At 40.4% G+C, this 15,708-nt stretch overlaps 1 protein-coding gene across 1 annotated transcript in view; it reads right to left on the reverse strand.

Annotated features, from left to right (window-relative positions):
* Nucleotides 1-394: 394 nt before the first annotated feature.
* The window catches only part of LOC109621687 (homeobox protein 5), a 99,552-nt gene continuing 84,238 nt past the window's right edge, over nucleotides 395-15,708 (reverse strand). The window contains exon 5 of the mRNA XM_029870291.2: nucleotides 395-1,821. Within this exon, the coding sequence (XP_029726151.1) occupies nucleotides 1,183-1,821 (639 nt within the window). The 3' untranslated portion in view covers nucleotides 395-1,182. The remainder of the gene's footprint in view (nucleotides 1,822-15,708) is intronic.

Raw genomic sequence — 15,708 nt, forward strand, 5'->3', positions numbered from 1 at the left:
ATTTTCGAGCAACAACTTCGAGTTGGTTTACACTGCAACGCTGTTGAAGATCTACCATCAAACAGATTCGATTTTGGTTTAGTAGTAATCGATCATTCACGAGCTGCAAATGCGCAACAGATTCAGCTTCCGTTTTGTATCCAACAAAAATGTTCGAGATCATGCCATTATCTATAGGGCACTGCATGAAATTCTCCCCTTCTCTTTCACTCTTACAGAAATTTTGTTAACAACAAGGCCAAGAAACGTCAAAACCCCATACAAAATCAAAACAGTGCAGTGCCCTATTACCAGTTGGGATAGAGTAATCGCCACGCCTTCTTTGTTGCTTGTTTTGTGCCTCTTTTGCCTGACAATTCTCTTCTCTGCCACTTTTAGTACCGCTACTGACGCAGTAAGGGCATGGCAAAGTAGATGTTAGTCATAAGTATTAGATTATGCATCCAGTAAGCTGTGAAGAGCAAAAACGATTTCTGGAACCACCAGGATTATTGCTTGGTGACTGATAAATCCTTAAACCGAATAATAACATTCTTTTGAAAAGTCTTGCCAAACATGGCAAATAGATTGTGGTACAAGTGAACCCCAGGAACACACAAAAATGCATTTTTAATTTTTTTTGGAATTACATTTATTTGACTTCCATACCTACAATCGGATAAAGTTCTAAACTTGAGTACTTTTCTTTCTTTTAGATCGGGTCCATTAAATATGCTTAAGATTTACATTATAAGATTTAGTTACACTGATGATCATTCTCAAAATTATGTACAATAAATATTCGAATGACGAAGTGCCATCCAGCTCCCCATAAGCTTATGCAGACGATCAGAACTGGTTTAATAGATTTATTTTTTTGGAAAATGCTTCAATGAGTAGCTACAGAGCGTGTCTATTTACAGTCAGTGTACCTACGGGATCACTTCACGTTTCTTTGGCTATGTGCTAAATGTTTTAGGGTTGCTTTAAAACCGTTTCGAGATGCTTGTACAAATTTACATCGTTTTGCCTTAATATTCTAGGTGTCATCTTATAGCTAACAAGTTTATTCTGTCTTAAAATGGGAATGAGCGACTGTAAACAACTCAATCTCTTTTCGCTAAGCTGGTAAAGATGATCGATTGAAACTGGGATTTCCTCGCACCACGCCTGTGTTTATTCCGATTCTAGCTCGCTGTCAGGTCACGTGACATTGATCTCCTCGTCCGAATCATCCGAGTTGGACTCGTACTCATCGTAGTACATCCCGGACGACATGTTGTCGGAGGATGAGCAACTGTTTGAACGGGCGTTGAAAGGTGCTGCTCCTCCACCGGCTGCCAGCAGAAGCTCACGATCACGATCGGCATTAGCATAGAAGCTGTTCATCAAAGACGGCCGCGAATGTTGTTGCTGCTGCTGCTGTTGTTGATGGGCGTTGCCCGGGTTACCGCTGATGTCATCGAACTCGTACTTGAATTCAACGCCTCCCTCGATTGGCGGTTTGGAAAGTTCGAAGTTTGGCTTGAAGTTGATCAACGCGGATGTTTTCGGGAGTGTTGTGCCTACTAGGAGAGGTGGTTTGGAGGATTGAGGCGATGGGGACTGCTGCTGAGGAGAATGCGATTGCTGAGGATGCTGGAGCTGTTGATCTGATATGGTTGGGGGTGGCGAAGCAGGTGGCGAGAGAGACTGTGGGCGATCCGTGCGGGCATCCGATAGGTCCGGGTTGGGGTTGTTCTTGTTGGGAAGAGTTTGGTCACGCGATCCACCGCTGGCGAGTAGTTCACGTTCCTTGGAGTTGCGCCACTTCATGCGACGATTTTGAAACCATATTTTAACCTGGAAGTGGAAGAGTAGAAATTGTAAAATTATTGTTTTCGAATGGATCATTGAAGTACAGGTCGGACTCGATTATCCAGGTGACTCCAAATTATTTCACCCCGGATAATCGAGCCATGCTTCTTTTCTTTTATTTTTGATGTTCTTCAATCAAAAACTGTTCGTTAAACGTAGAAGCTAACATACATGACGTTGTAGTGCCTAAACTTAACGTCAGGTATTATTATAACAATGTTTTTTAAAAATGAAATTTTACCCGAAAAATGTGAAAAAAAAAACAATTTCCAAATAGGCTAAATCCCATTTTCAGGTGTTGTATCTGATGTTCATCACATTTTTTGACATATTATAATCTTAAATCTTGTAAACAAAGCATAAACAAACTTTTCCCCGGATAATCGAGCCATTTTTGCCGGATAATCGAGCACCGGATAATCGGGCCACCGGTTAATTGAACCCCCGGATAATCGAGTCCGACCTGTAACAAAAAATGTGTCATAGACATAAAATCCAGAAAATGAACGGCATCTTCAATCTTTCCTAGTTCTTGTTTTTTCCCCAGGATTTCCTCCAATGATGACTAAGTATGATCTGCTAGAAACAATAATAAAGAGACTAAAAAGCAGACAATAGCTACAAGAAGCTTAGTAAACACTTTTAGAGTTATTTCTGCAATATCTTTCGTAATTTTCTGTGTCGTCAGGAAGTCTCAGGAAATCTCTGATAATAATAAAAATCAAATATTATTTTATTCAGTTCTTTCCAAGAATGTATTCCAATTACAAAAGAAGTTCCCCAATATTTTTTACAAAAAAAAAATTTTGAATAAAGATAAACTCTTATTGAAATTCATTGAAATGTGATGCCTACTCGTTTTATTTCATATCATGGTCGATCTAGGAAGAATCGAAATTTGCTCTTATGAATCTCCATTCTTTTATTCTTCTTCCGGTAGTTTGTTGGTTTCCAACCCGATTTACAAATTTAATCAAACTACAATTAAAAACACCGCCAAATTTGGTTGCCCAACTAATGCATTATTTGCCTATCCGCTCTGATCGATTTCGCAAAGCCTTTCAAGCCATCTAAAGAAATTAAATATTCGCAAATACATCTCTTTGATCTCAGCTTTGGAACTGTTCAATTTGCGTCATTTTCCCTGAACTTGAACCCGTGTAATACCCGGCCAAACTCAGTGCCACCGCACTATCTCATAAAGCCACCACATTTCGTCTGCCTTTTTGTGTGTACGTTTGCTCATACACCTGCCGATTGAGAGTCAACAGAAAACGGAAATAAACTAATGTTTGCCGAAGATATTAACGATTTCATCTGCACCGCCGTTCCACGTTTTTAATCAAGAAACAAAAAAAAAAACTTCGTCATTGTCGATCCCGTCTGAAGGTCGACAAATTTCGGCAAATAGTTGATCATCAGCCAGTATAGACGCAAAGCCAAAACCGGAGATATTGCCGGTTCTTCAAATGTGTGCAAATATGGTCAATAAAAGCTAATGATTGCTGACTTCGGCTACCAGATTACTTCAGAATAGCAAACGTACCGCTCTTCATTTGCCATTCGAATGTCGTCAATCAAATGGAAAGTGATTCACGGGATTTTCAAATGCTCGATAATGCGTGTTCGTTGATAACTATTTGCCCAGTTGAGCACAGCTGATGATTTTCGCCAACGGATTATGTTTCATGCCATTCATGCTCTGTGATTTGTAACTGTTATGCTCTGGAAGAACAAATCGCGACGAAACCGTAGTCATTGATTGTCAAAAGTTGAGTGTTTGACTTGGGTCCAGTTTCATTCACTTAGTCTAACGGATATGTTACAACCGAAAATTGTAGAACGTATTTTTAGTCTTGTGATTCCCTTTTTGCCGGGTTCAAACGTTTGTTTGCTCACATATCCTGCGATGAGGGAGCGGAAAAATGTCTGGCAATTATTGATTTCTTTTTCGCTTGCCCTTCTGTGACCTGATCTAAACATGGAACTGTTACTTATGTATGAAGGAAAGCAGGTTTCTAGGAACTAAAGAGTTTGAAAAGATGAGGAACATTTGATATGGAAAATAAGGGATGCTAGCCTTGGGCCAAAAATCTCTATAATAAAATCATAATAATCATTATACTAATAATTATAGAGTTTTGGAAAATTTACTGGAAACTTTCATCTACCCCAGGCAATCGGAATACCCAAGGGGATTAGGCACTGTGGATCTCATTAGCCGGTTTTGCTTATATCCGAATGAGTCTGCTTCGGATGTACTGTCAGTTGTGATGATTCAGGAACCGCCTGAATATAGGGTCAAGTGGGGTAAAATGCCATTTTTCAAGCTTTCGTCGTTTTCAATGATAATTAGCCTCACTTGTTAGGATTTCAAGGTGGTAACAGCAACTAGACAATATTTGCTTGATACTTCAGCAAAAATTTTCACTAAACTAACGCATTTTCATCGATTTATAGCGATTTCAAAAACTGGTTCGTAAAACGGAAGTGGTGCAAAACGACCATTTGCCATGGGGTAAGATGCCACTTCATGAAAACGTTCAAAAATTACGTCCATCATTTTTCGGACATGTCTGACTCCCTTTGCTCCTCTGGTCCGCTATTTTCGTATGCTCAATACATGGAGTGTCACCCCTCTCCCCGCTAAACGATGGTCGTCATATTTGAATGACCCCTAACATGAAAATCGTAGACATCAACAACCAGGCGCCTCCATGTGTGTCTCAATCTGCTTGGAAACACTCGGCTGGTAATAAAATCACCAGAAAACCTTAATTGCAAGTACGAAAAACCGGAAGTTGATAGTTTTCATTGGGAAATCGAAAGATTTTCCATGGGTATGGCGGCCTAGCTTCTAGAAGAATGTTTTATGTAAACATATCTTGACACCATTCACCGATAGTTATGGTCAAATCACATCGAGGAATGATTTTATGAGTTGGGCCATTTTACCCCATCTTGGCATTTTGGGCTGTGTTCCCCTACTACAGGCTCGAATAATCACCACCTTCAGGATTCTCTTCCACTCCATCTTCAATTCCAGCTCGTATAGGGATCTTAGGAGAGATTGAGGGACAACTCGGGTTGCCGAGAGGACAAGCGGAACTACACGGACATCCTCCAGGTTCCACATCTGCTTCAGCTCCTTCGTTAGGTTGTGGTATTTGGTTATCTTGCCGAAGAATGTTGATTGGACATTATGGTCTAACAGTACAGCGATACACGAAGGAGGACGTCTGTAATGATCTCGCGATCCCAGTACAGCTTTATGCAACTATTTTCGACAACCGGGTCCGGCTGGTACTTGTAGTAGGGTACAAATCTGTCGACCAAGTTGTGCTTTAAAGCAAGCTGTTGGTGCACAATCTTGGCAATTTCGTTGCGACGATCGAGGAAGGCAGATCCAGCTAACACTGAACAGCCTGCAATAACATGCTCGATCGTTTCTCCTACTGAATTGCACTTCCTGCCCGAGTTGTGGAGAATAGCAAATTAATAACTTCAAAATCACATAGCTTGTTTTTATATCATGGTTTGTATATCTTTTAAATAACATGTTTTGTTGAGCAATCTTATTTTGTTATGTTCAAGTTATTGAAATATCAGGCCAAACATTTCAATAGGTCCTATCTGCATTTGAGAGGCTCTCTTTGTTCGCTTTCTCTTTCCATTATTGCAATAAAATGGTACACTTTTCAACTATTTATGCAGTACAAATCAAAAGACGATTGTTTTGACCATCGTTCAATGCAAGGAGACAATCATAATACAAATAAACAGCTGAGATATTAACGAAAGAGAGGGAAACCACAGAGAGCCTCTCTTCTGCAGATAGTACCTTTAAACATATTTGGCCTGATGTATCCACAAAATGACATTTCAATAATATATTTTGTTGTAGAACAAGTTTAGATATTATTCTACTATAGAGAATGTACAAATATATGATAAAAAAATAACACAACAATAACAAGTTCACAAATTTCCTATATTAGGTTGTTATTGATCTAACAAAACATGTTATTGCATTATCACGCGTTCGACGCCGCTTTATCGATGTGCTCGAACTCCAGTTGAAGGGGGTGCATTCTATGCAACTCCTTTTGCTTCTACGTTACAATCATCTCGTCAACAATCTTGGTGTCGCAGTTCAGCTGGTAATCCTCCTACGCCATATGCAGGGCGCTGTAACCGTAGTCAGCTTCACATACAGTGCGATACATTCCATGACGGTTCTGGTTTTCTATGAATTAAGCTCGCAACTGCTGGATCTGGGAGACACATAGTGCCTGGATATTGGTGACGCCTCTCCCTCTTACTGTGCGTGACAGGGTGACTCTCTCGTTGGACGACTTTGGATGGCGCATGCGGAGCTTGGTGAACGCCACTCGTACTGCTCGTTCTAACGCCTCGAGGTCAGTCTTGGTCCACTTTACCACCTCAAAGCTGTAGGTCAACAGGGGCACAGCAATCACGTTCATCGCCTTCACCTTGTTACCGGCTGACAGAAAGCTTCTCAGAACACAGTTGACACAATGCAAAAACTTGTCCTGCAGTTTCTTCTTGATTGCTGTAGCTCTAAGTTGCAGTAAACTAAGCTACTTGTACGCTTCGCCTTCAACCATATTCCTAATCTCCTCCTGTTCGTTGACGCGGAAACAACTGGCGTCCACTACATGACCCCGGCGAAGATGGACTGACCGGACATTTGTCAATTCCAAACTCCATCCGGATGTCGTTGCTGAACACCGTCCCAAGCTGCAACAGTCGATGTAGCCTCTGTACTAATTCCGCAAACAGCTTCAGGGCGTCCTTAAAGAAGTTGTGGGTTATTCTTGTACTACTTCCCCCAGTTTTCAGTTGGTAGCCATAATTGCATTGGTTGAGTACTCTTCTGAGAGGGTTCATCGCAAGGCAGAACCATAGCGGACTAAAGGTATCGCCTTGAAATATCCCCCTCCTGATGCTGAGAGTTCTGGACTGCAACACAGCTGTTCCGTCGGTAATTTGTAGGGACGTGCTCCACATCCCCATAGCGTGTTGCATCAACCTGATGACGTTCCCGTCTACCTTGTACAACTGCAGTACCTTAAGAAGGTACGAATTCGGTACTGAATCGTACGCCTTCTTGTAGTCGAGGTACGCAATGCTCAGGTTCCTCTGCTATTCGGTGGCTTGACCCACAATGACTGCATCTATGATGACCTGATTTTGGCTGCCTTGCGTGTTCTTGCGACACCCTTTTTGTTCCTCGGCGATCACGTTGTTGGCATCGCAATGAGCTTGTACCCTCCTTGTTATTACCGACGACAACATTTCGTACAGACTTGAAAGGCACGATACTGGTCTGTACTTTGCTGGATCATCTGGGTTTTGGTTCTTCGGCAGAAGATAAGCGACCCCTGGTAATGAGCTCTGGTACTACGTGGGGTCTTCTAGCACCATGTTGAAGCATTCCGCCATCCGCCCATGAATCACCGTGAGATTTTTTATACCAAACTTGTGCACTCAATCGAGTCCTAGTGCAGCCCAATTTCTTGTATACCGGTAGACTCACGTATATGCTGGGCGGTTACTACGACCGCGGTTATCTCTCCAACTCCATTACACTATCACTCTTCTACTGCCAACCACATGCCATCGTCGCTGTGCTGGACAGAGTTCTCCCATAGATTTCGCCCAGAACTGTGTGACGTCGCCAATCTCCGAAAGGCCTTGTCCATAATCAGGCTTGTCCTTTCGAATGCAGTTGCAGAACTCCCTTTCATGAATGTTAAACATCCGGTCTTTTCCAATCAGGCCAGTTCGTTGGCTTTGATGATTAATTCTCCTGCTTGGTCCGCAATGTAACGATCCGGTTCTCCAAACGTTGCATTCAAGCGGGTTTTTGTATGCTGGGGCGTGTGCGACCTTTACCGTCTCCTTGCAGGCGTATCCGTAATCCCCGCGTCTTCACAACAGCCACCGCAACCGAATACACAGTGAACTGCAGCTTATCGAGGTTCTGTACGGCCTCCAAGTACATGTGGCAAAATATCTTGGTATAGGATGCTTACTGCACTTGTTAACGGATATGAATTCTGCAGCTTTGGTATTCGGTACATACCGGGTTATATGTCTGTCTTCCAGAACTGCGTGACTGCTGTGGTCATATGGAGAGCTAGTTCATCTCGTAATTGCTGTTGTTGCATATCCACGGTTGTTCCTGGAGCAGTAGGCGCAGTCGAATCACGATTCTCACTTGCTTTCGATGTATCCAGCTAAACAACCCTTGAAGTATCGTTCGATCTTGTTCTCTGCTCTCCTACTTCTTCTGCGTTTCCAGCTTTATGATTACTGGCTGCCGTGTGTACAGCTTGTTCAAGTCAAGCTGGTTCGCCAAATCTAGAGAATTTCTCGTTGAGCATTTCCGGCATTCCTTATTTTCTCCGTCCTCGTACAGACAAAGCAGAAGCGAATCACTTAGGGTTTCGAAGTACTTGGGCACCCGCGTCAATTTCCGGCACCTCACAGCAAAACAAATCAAAACATTACTTGCCGCATATTTTCCAAACGCACTTCCGTGGGTAATCATCTCCCACACCATTTCCGCAACGGGATTCAGTAAATGAGCTACACTTCACTCTGAAGCCGCACAAGTGCTTCAAACTACTATTACGCGCAGACGAGTGCACTTCGCTAGCACAAAGATGGGTACATACATACAGGGTTACTCACTAAGCAGATTAAATTGCTACTTAAGCCATGATTTTCTGCTTATTTGAAATTTTTCATGATTTTGCGAATGAAATAATCACAGATTCCCTTGGTGATCGCGACGTTTTATCAGTTTAATCAGTTTACGCGGTCAAGTGATCAAGTTATTTGTTCAACATCATTAAGACAAGACACAATCAACTATAGTACGCCACAATACTCGGTTTGTGGCTGCTGTTCTTCATCCTCGGTCGCGCCCAATGCTCGCCAAGTCACGCTTCACCTTAGCACGCGTCGCTCGAAAACTCCGAGTGATTGCAGGTCCTTCTCGAGCATGGTCCATGTCTCGTGCCCGTAGAGGACCACCGGTCTTATTAGCGTTTTGTACATGGTGCATTTGGTGCGTGGGTGAATCTTTTTCGACCGCAGTTTCTTCTGGAGCCCGTAGTAGGCTCAACTTCCACTGATGATGCGCCTTCGTACGTTGTTGTCAGCCGTCAGTAAGGATCCGAGGTAGACGAATTCCTCCACCACCTCGAAAGTATCCCCGTCAATCGTAACATTACTAACCAAACGGATCCGGTCGTGTTCGGCTCCACCTACCAGCCAGCATGTACTTTGTTATTGGAATTTACTACCAGTCCGACCTTTGCTACTTCGCGTTTCAGGCGGGTGTTCAGCTCTGCCACCGTTCCAAATGTTCTGACAATAATGTCAATGTCGTCCGCAAAGCACACAAATTGACCGGATTTTGTCAAAATCGTTCCCCGACTGTTGAGCCCGGCTCGTCGCATCACACCTTCCAGAGCGATGTTGAAGACTAGGCATGAGAGTCCATCAACTTGTCGCAGTCCACGGCGAGATACGAATGAACTGGATAGTTCATCCGAAACCCTTACGCAGTTTTGAACACCGTCCGTCGTTGCTCTAATCAGTCTAGTCAGCACAAAGATGTGTGCCGAAGTGATTCCCATTTGATTTTGCTGGAAGCTCGGCACTGATGCCGGGAGTTGGCGCTGGATTAGGTGCAGTAAACTCGTTCAAAATCAACTTTCCGGTAGAAAATCTTCACAACGATCACTGTTAACCAGGGCTGCAATTTTTCGACAGGCCTTTATGATAGCGATATTTTGCTTTTTTTTCATTTTCTCTATTTTGGTTTGCATGTCATTGTTGTTTTCCAATCAGCAACACGGTAGCGAAATGAAAAAGGTACTCACACTCGCACGCAACGTGCTGAAAGCGAGGGCTGACAGGGCTAAAATTCCATTCAATGTTCTGTAGTTGAGTGTTTTCACCCGTGGTAACATATAGGGCATTCACTCTCACAAGCCCCCGCTTGAGACGAATGGCTTGTCAGCATGAGTAGTGTCAGTGTGTGGATGATTGGGAATTAAACTTGGTGGGTCACTCACGAATGAAGCTCTCAGACTCTGTCAGTCATCACATCGAGGAACTGAAAACGATCGCCGCAGTCATTTATTTTCGGCTGAAAAACTGGCATTGAGACTGATATTTAGCAGGCCTGCTGTTAACAACAAGTTCATGCAATAAGGTATCTGATTCAGATGGAAGAAGTGGATGAAAACAGCCGTTTAATTTGAATTTAGGTAATACACATACAGTGTGCCAACAACCGTTATTAACAAATAAAAATGTCCACCATAATGGCACCCAGCGTTCGAAAGATATATTATTCTAGCTCCTCTGAAAATTTGAAAATGTTTCATCGAAGGAAACTAAAGTTTTTGTGATTTGAAGATTTTGAGCCATTCCTATTTTAGATAAAACTACAAGGTAAAAGTCGTCCATACATCGTTTTTTGATTGCACGCTTTTGGGCTGAGAAAATAGCAAGTGAGTGTAACTCTTTGCAAGTGAGTGTTTCCATCCCTGGCGAAGAATGATTAACACGTGAAATTGAAATAATAGGGGTACTCACTAAACAGATTAAATTGCTGCGTAAGCCATAATTTTCTGCTTATTTGAAATGTTTCATGATTTTGCGAATGAAATAATCAAAGACTGCCTTGGTGCTCGCGACGTTTGATCAGTTTAATCAGTTTACGCTGTTAAGTGAATCCCCCTAATATTCTATGAAGTTACTACATTTTCAATATACTTTATCATATCATATATTTTCAAACCACTGAAATTTGCGATCGTTTCAATGAAAAATTGTGAAATTTCCAGAGAGAAGTTGTTTGAATGTTGTATCTGATGTGTGTGAAACTTAATAATATTTGTTAATGATTTGAAGAGCAAATGATTATTGCCATATATAAGCTAATTCTATGAAAATAGAGGAAAATCTTCAAACAGTAAACAATTTCGATTCCATCGATGAAACTTTTTCAAATTTTCTGAGGTGATGCTAAAACAGTATGTCTTTCAAAAGCCGGGTGTCAATATGGTGTATATTTTTATTTGTTAATAGCGGTTTCAGGCACACCGTGGCTCAAAATCTTCAAATCACAAAAACTTTAGTTCCCCTCGATGAAACATTTTCAAATTTTCAGAGAAGATACTAGAACAGTATATCATTCGAATGCTGGGTGCCGTTTGGGTGGACATTTTTATTTGTTAATAATGGTTTTTAGCACATCGTTTACCTGTAGTGCCGGGAATGGGGTCAAAAACCCTACATATTTATCCATTTTGTCCACACGATCCACTGCCGTCGATTAATACTCGGGAAAATATTCAAAAGAATCTATGTAGATATATTTGAATATCATAGAATGAATCTTAAAAAATTATGAAGATATCTCTGAAATAATTGCTTCATATTAACCTGGAAGAATATTTAAAATGAGTTCTTGATACAATGTTCGAAAGATTTTCCAATGAATTCGTTGAAGGAATTGATTAAGAATACCTTTAAAATTATTAATTGATTTCTGGCAGAATCTGTTGAAGAATTTTAAAGAAATCTTTAGAAAACTTCTTATGAATTCCTTGGAAAATTTATGAGGTAAGAATTGGGCATTTCCTAAAAAAATCAATGATGAAACTTCTGAGCTATCCTTAGGAATTTTTAAAGTTCAGGAGAATTTCTCGAACCCTTGGAACAATTTTCGAACAAATCCTTGGAGTTAACGTGTGAAAGAGTCCTTGAAGGAATTGCAGAAGAAATCTTTGGGGTATTGCTTGAAGGCTTTCCTGAAGAAGTACTTGGAAGACTTGGAAGGATGATGAAGGATCGTCATCAAAAATTCAAGATAGCAGATAGAATTGAATGATAAAGGGACAGCTTCTTATGTGCTGTATTTGAAATACACAAGGGTGTTTCCATTGTCGTTTTTATTATGTTGATATATGTATCTTTACAAATATTGCTGTATGTGTATAGGTACTGTTAACTGAATATTAAATTCTCAAAGTTGTTTTATTGGTATATTAGGTTGGTTGGTTGATCTCAGATTTAAAAAATAAAATAAACTGAAATGAGCATCAAAACGTGGAAAAACAGAAGACTACAGTGTCGGACAAAACAATAAGACCACCGGTCCTATTTCATACAAAATGGCCAAGTTTGACGATATGGTACTCGGTTTTTAGTAATCCAATTTGGCTGAAATTTTGACAGCCGACTTGGAGTTATTGGAATTTTGATTTGTTCCAAATTGATTGAGCTCTGTTCACTACTTCCAAAGTTACAGATATACGGTGCGACAAAATTCTAACACCAGAATTTCATGATGGTTATTTGTTGTCAAATCAATAAAAATGTCCCCAAATTTGAACGGCATCCTTAATTTTAGTACTTGTTTATCAATCATCAAGTATCAGATACTCTCATATATCCTTTGATCATGGCGATCTGAAAATGGTCCTATTATTTTGTCGTTTCGTATATCTGTAACTTTGAATGTAGTGAACAGAACTGAATCAATTAAATACAAATCGAAATTCACGCATCTCCATGGCGACTGCCAAAATTTCAGCCAAATCGATTCACTAGAAACCAAGCATCACATCGTCAAACTTGGCAATTTTGTATGAAAAATGGCTGGTGGTCTTATTGTTTTGTCCGACACTGTAACTTGATGTCTCATTGACACCAGATTTCACCAACGGCTAATCTGCCGACAAAAGGTAGGTAGGTATCAGTCTGTATAAACAAACATGACCCAGGGTGAGTTGAGAGAAAACGAAAGTGCTTCTAAGCTTGCAGCCAGCGCACATTTGTCCAATCATGCTGCTTTTTGCCGTCGGCACCTTTTGGTACATGATGCTGGAAGCACAGCGGCTGCTTGAGACACACCAAACACAACAACAGCACCCATAAAATCTATTGCAACCGATGTCGCCTTATGAGCGAACCGATGAAGCGACCGAGTCTTGTGTGGGATGAAATCGAGAAGGACGTGAGTGTGTCGACGTTTAACTATAATTTAAAGCAAAGTGTGTATTTGGTGATTATACATTCCGACCGAAAGAGGTCCTGTCAGAAGCAGACTCGGACTCGGCACGCGTGTGACATATATGTGGGAAATCGTACCCTCCGCAGTCAACGGTGCTGCCGTCGGAGGATCGAGGATGTCGTCTTCTTTGGTTGTTCTCTTGAAAATGATAGTAATTATCGATGATGCGTGTAGTTGAGTGCAACTGAGATTGATTAATTTACAGCTTTGACTGCAATTGATGATTTTTTAAAGTTATTGTCATTTTTTCGGTTAAATAACACTATCTTTCAATCAATTTGCGACCAATTTGTCATGGATATTTTGCAACACATTGCAATTAGTTCCAGTCTCAAAGCTGATTTGTAGACACCGGTGCTAATGATTCTTGCTTATACGCTCCATTGAAAATACGTGTGCAAAACAAGTTTGAAAAATGATGCTTTGACAATTTCATGGAATGAGAAATCAATCACAAGATTCCTAACGGCAGTCAACCGAACAAGGTCAGAGATTTTCCCACAAAGATTTCCAAACCGTTGTTGTCGTTGTTGGTTACACTCGAACTAATGCCACTTGGGCGTAATCCCACCTAATCCAATCATTCTAAGGGAAAACATCTTGGTTTTGATTGTTGCTCCCCGCCGAACAAAGCCGGAAATCCCTCAACGATCATTAATTTACATTTGCAAACAAATAAATAAACACACTTCTGGACAAATATGTTGTCAATCCGTGCCGCCACCCTCCGTCGCAATTCATGCTCAAGTAGGAAAACACGAGGGTGGCTCAGTGTTCTAAAGTTGAATCCCAGCAGCGTTAAACCGCATCTCAAAAAGAATAGAAGCCCGTCGGCGACGCCGGCAAGTAAATATTTGAGATTTTCTTGCACACAGAAAGAAAGAGAGTGGAAGTAACAGCATAAATGTGTTGCACGTAATGCGGCAAGATTGAATTGGGACGAAGCGTAGTGCAATTGAAATACGCCGCAGGGTGTGTGGATATTTCACTTTGAAAGTGAATTGAGCCGCATGCCAGTCGAGCCCAACGAGGATGATAATGAGTGGTCGCGTGCAGTGTATTAGCCGTTTGGGACGCATGTTGGAGATTTGTGCGATGGTGTTGAGCGATAACGGAGTAGATTCAAAGGGTTTAACAAATATTCGCAGTACATAATATAAATTGTTGGAATTATGCATCATGGTAAAATTTGAAAAGAGTGTCAAATATGTAGTTAACTTGATTGTTGTTTTAGTTATTAACCCACGAGTGCTCGCACTCTTGTATTTTGTACAACGCGTTGAATAAATCTCGCTTTTGGTACTCATGATTAGCGGGAGGCTGGTGGTGGTGGCCAACCGCACGACTGAAAGAAGGTAAATTTGCTGTCAACAAAAGAAAGAGTTGATGATGAGCGTCTGTTAAAAAAACGGTCATATGCAGTATCAAAAAGGTCATTGGCGACCAAATGTCCCACGTAGTTTAGTATAGACGCAATTCTCGCATTTTCATCGGAGTGTAAAACAACAAAACCAAGAGTGTCAAAAAAAGGATATACAGGGGGGTGGGGTGTTGTGACCAAAATGTTTGGGATAGGTAACATTTTTTTCTCTCACAAATAAGTTCAACATGTTGTAACTTTTCATAGAGTGTATCAAAATTTCTTAAATTGTGACTGTTTGTCAAAAGATGTGCATCATTGGTACAAATTTGAGCTCGATTAATCAATCTTTCTCGAAGCTAGAATCGTTCTCATAAACACTCTTATTAACTAATATTCGAACTGCCATATCTCGGAAACCAGTGCACCGAATTGAATGACATTTCGAACGATCGGGATACCAAAAATGATCGGGACAGGCAAACTTTTCACTTTTCTAAAAACGTTCAACTAGCTGTAACTTTTTGAAAAGTGCATCAAATATTCTCAAATTTTCACTGTAAGTTCATCAACTAGTTGGTAATCAGTGATCCAAATTTGGACAAGATCGGGCAATTCTTCACGAAGTTATGAATATTCTTGAAAAAGATATGATTATCCGATAGTCAATTTTGAGCTGAGATATCTCCGGATTCTATGAACCGAATGCAATGAAATTTTGACCATTTATGACTTGTAGAATGAGCTATGAAAAACCTTTGACTTAACTTAAAATTGTTAACACGGAAGAAAATTATAACGATTAGAAAATTTTCTAGTAAAAACCAAAACATCCAAAAATTCAATATCGTGTCAAAATTCAAGATGCAAATTATAGCTCATTTAATTTCCCTCTAATTGACTTATATGTAAATGTATTTTGAAGTAAGATAACAACATAGCCGCCAATGAATTAGGAAAGTAATGAGATGCATACCAAAAATAGACCAATCTACTAAAAAAAATTGTAAGATAAATGAAAACGCTATAACTTTTTCTCGTGTTAAAAATTTCAAGTTGAGTCAAACGTTTTTCGGAGCCTATATAATAGTCATTAATGGTCAAAATTTCATTGCAATCGGTTCATTCAATCCGGAGATATAACAGCTCAAAGTTAAATATCGGATAAATATATTTTTTTCAAGATTTTTTTAAACTTCGTGCAGAATAGCCCGATCTTTTCCAAATTTGAACCACTGATACACACCTAGTTGATTAACTTACAGTGAAAATTTGAGAATTTTTGATGCACTTTAAGAAAAGTTACAGCTAGTTGAACATTTTTTGAAAAGTGAAAATCTTACCTATTCCGATCATTTTGTTTATCCCCTGTATGTAGTTTTTGAAC

Source organism: Aedes albopictus, chromosome 2 (genome assembly GCF_035046485.1).
Source record: "Aedes albopictus strain Foshan chromosome 2, AalbF5, whole genome shotgun sequence".
Lineage (NCBI taxonomy): Eukaryota > Metazoa > Arthropoda > Insecta > Diptera > Culicidae > Aedes > Aedes albopictus.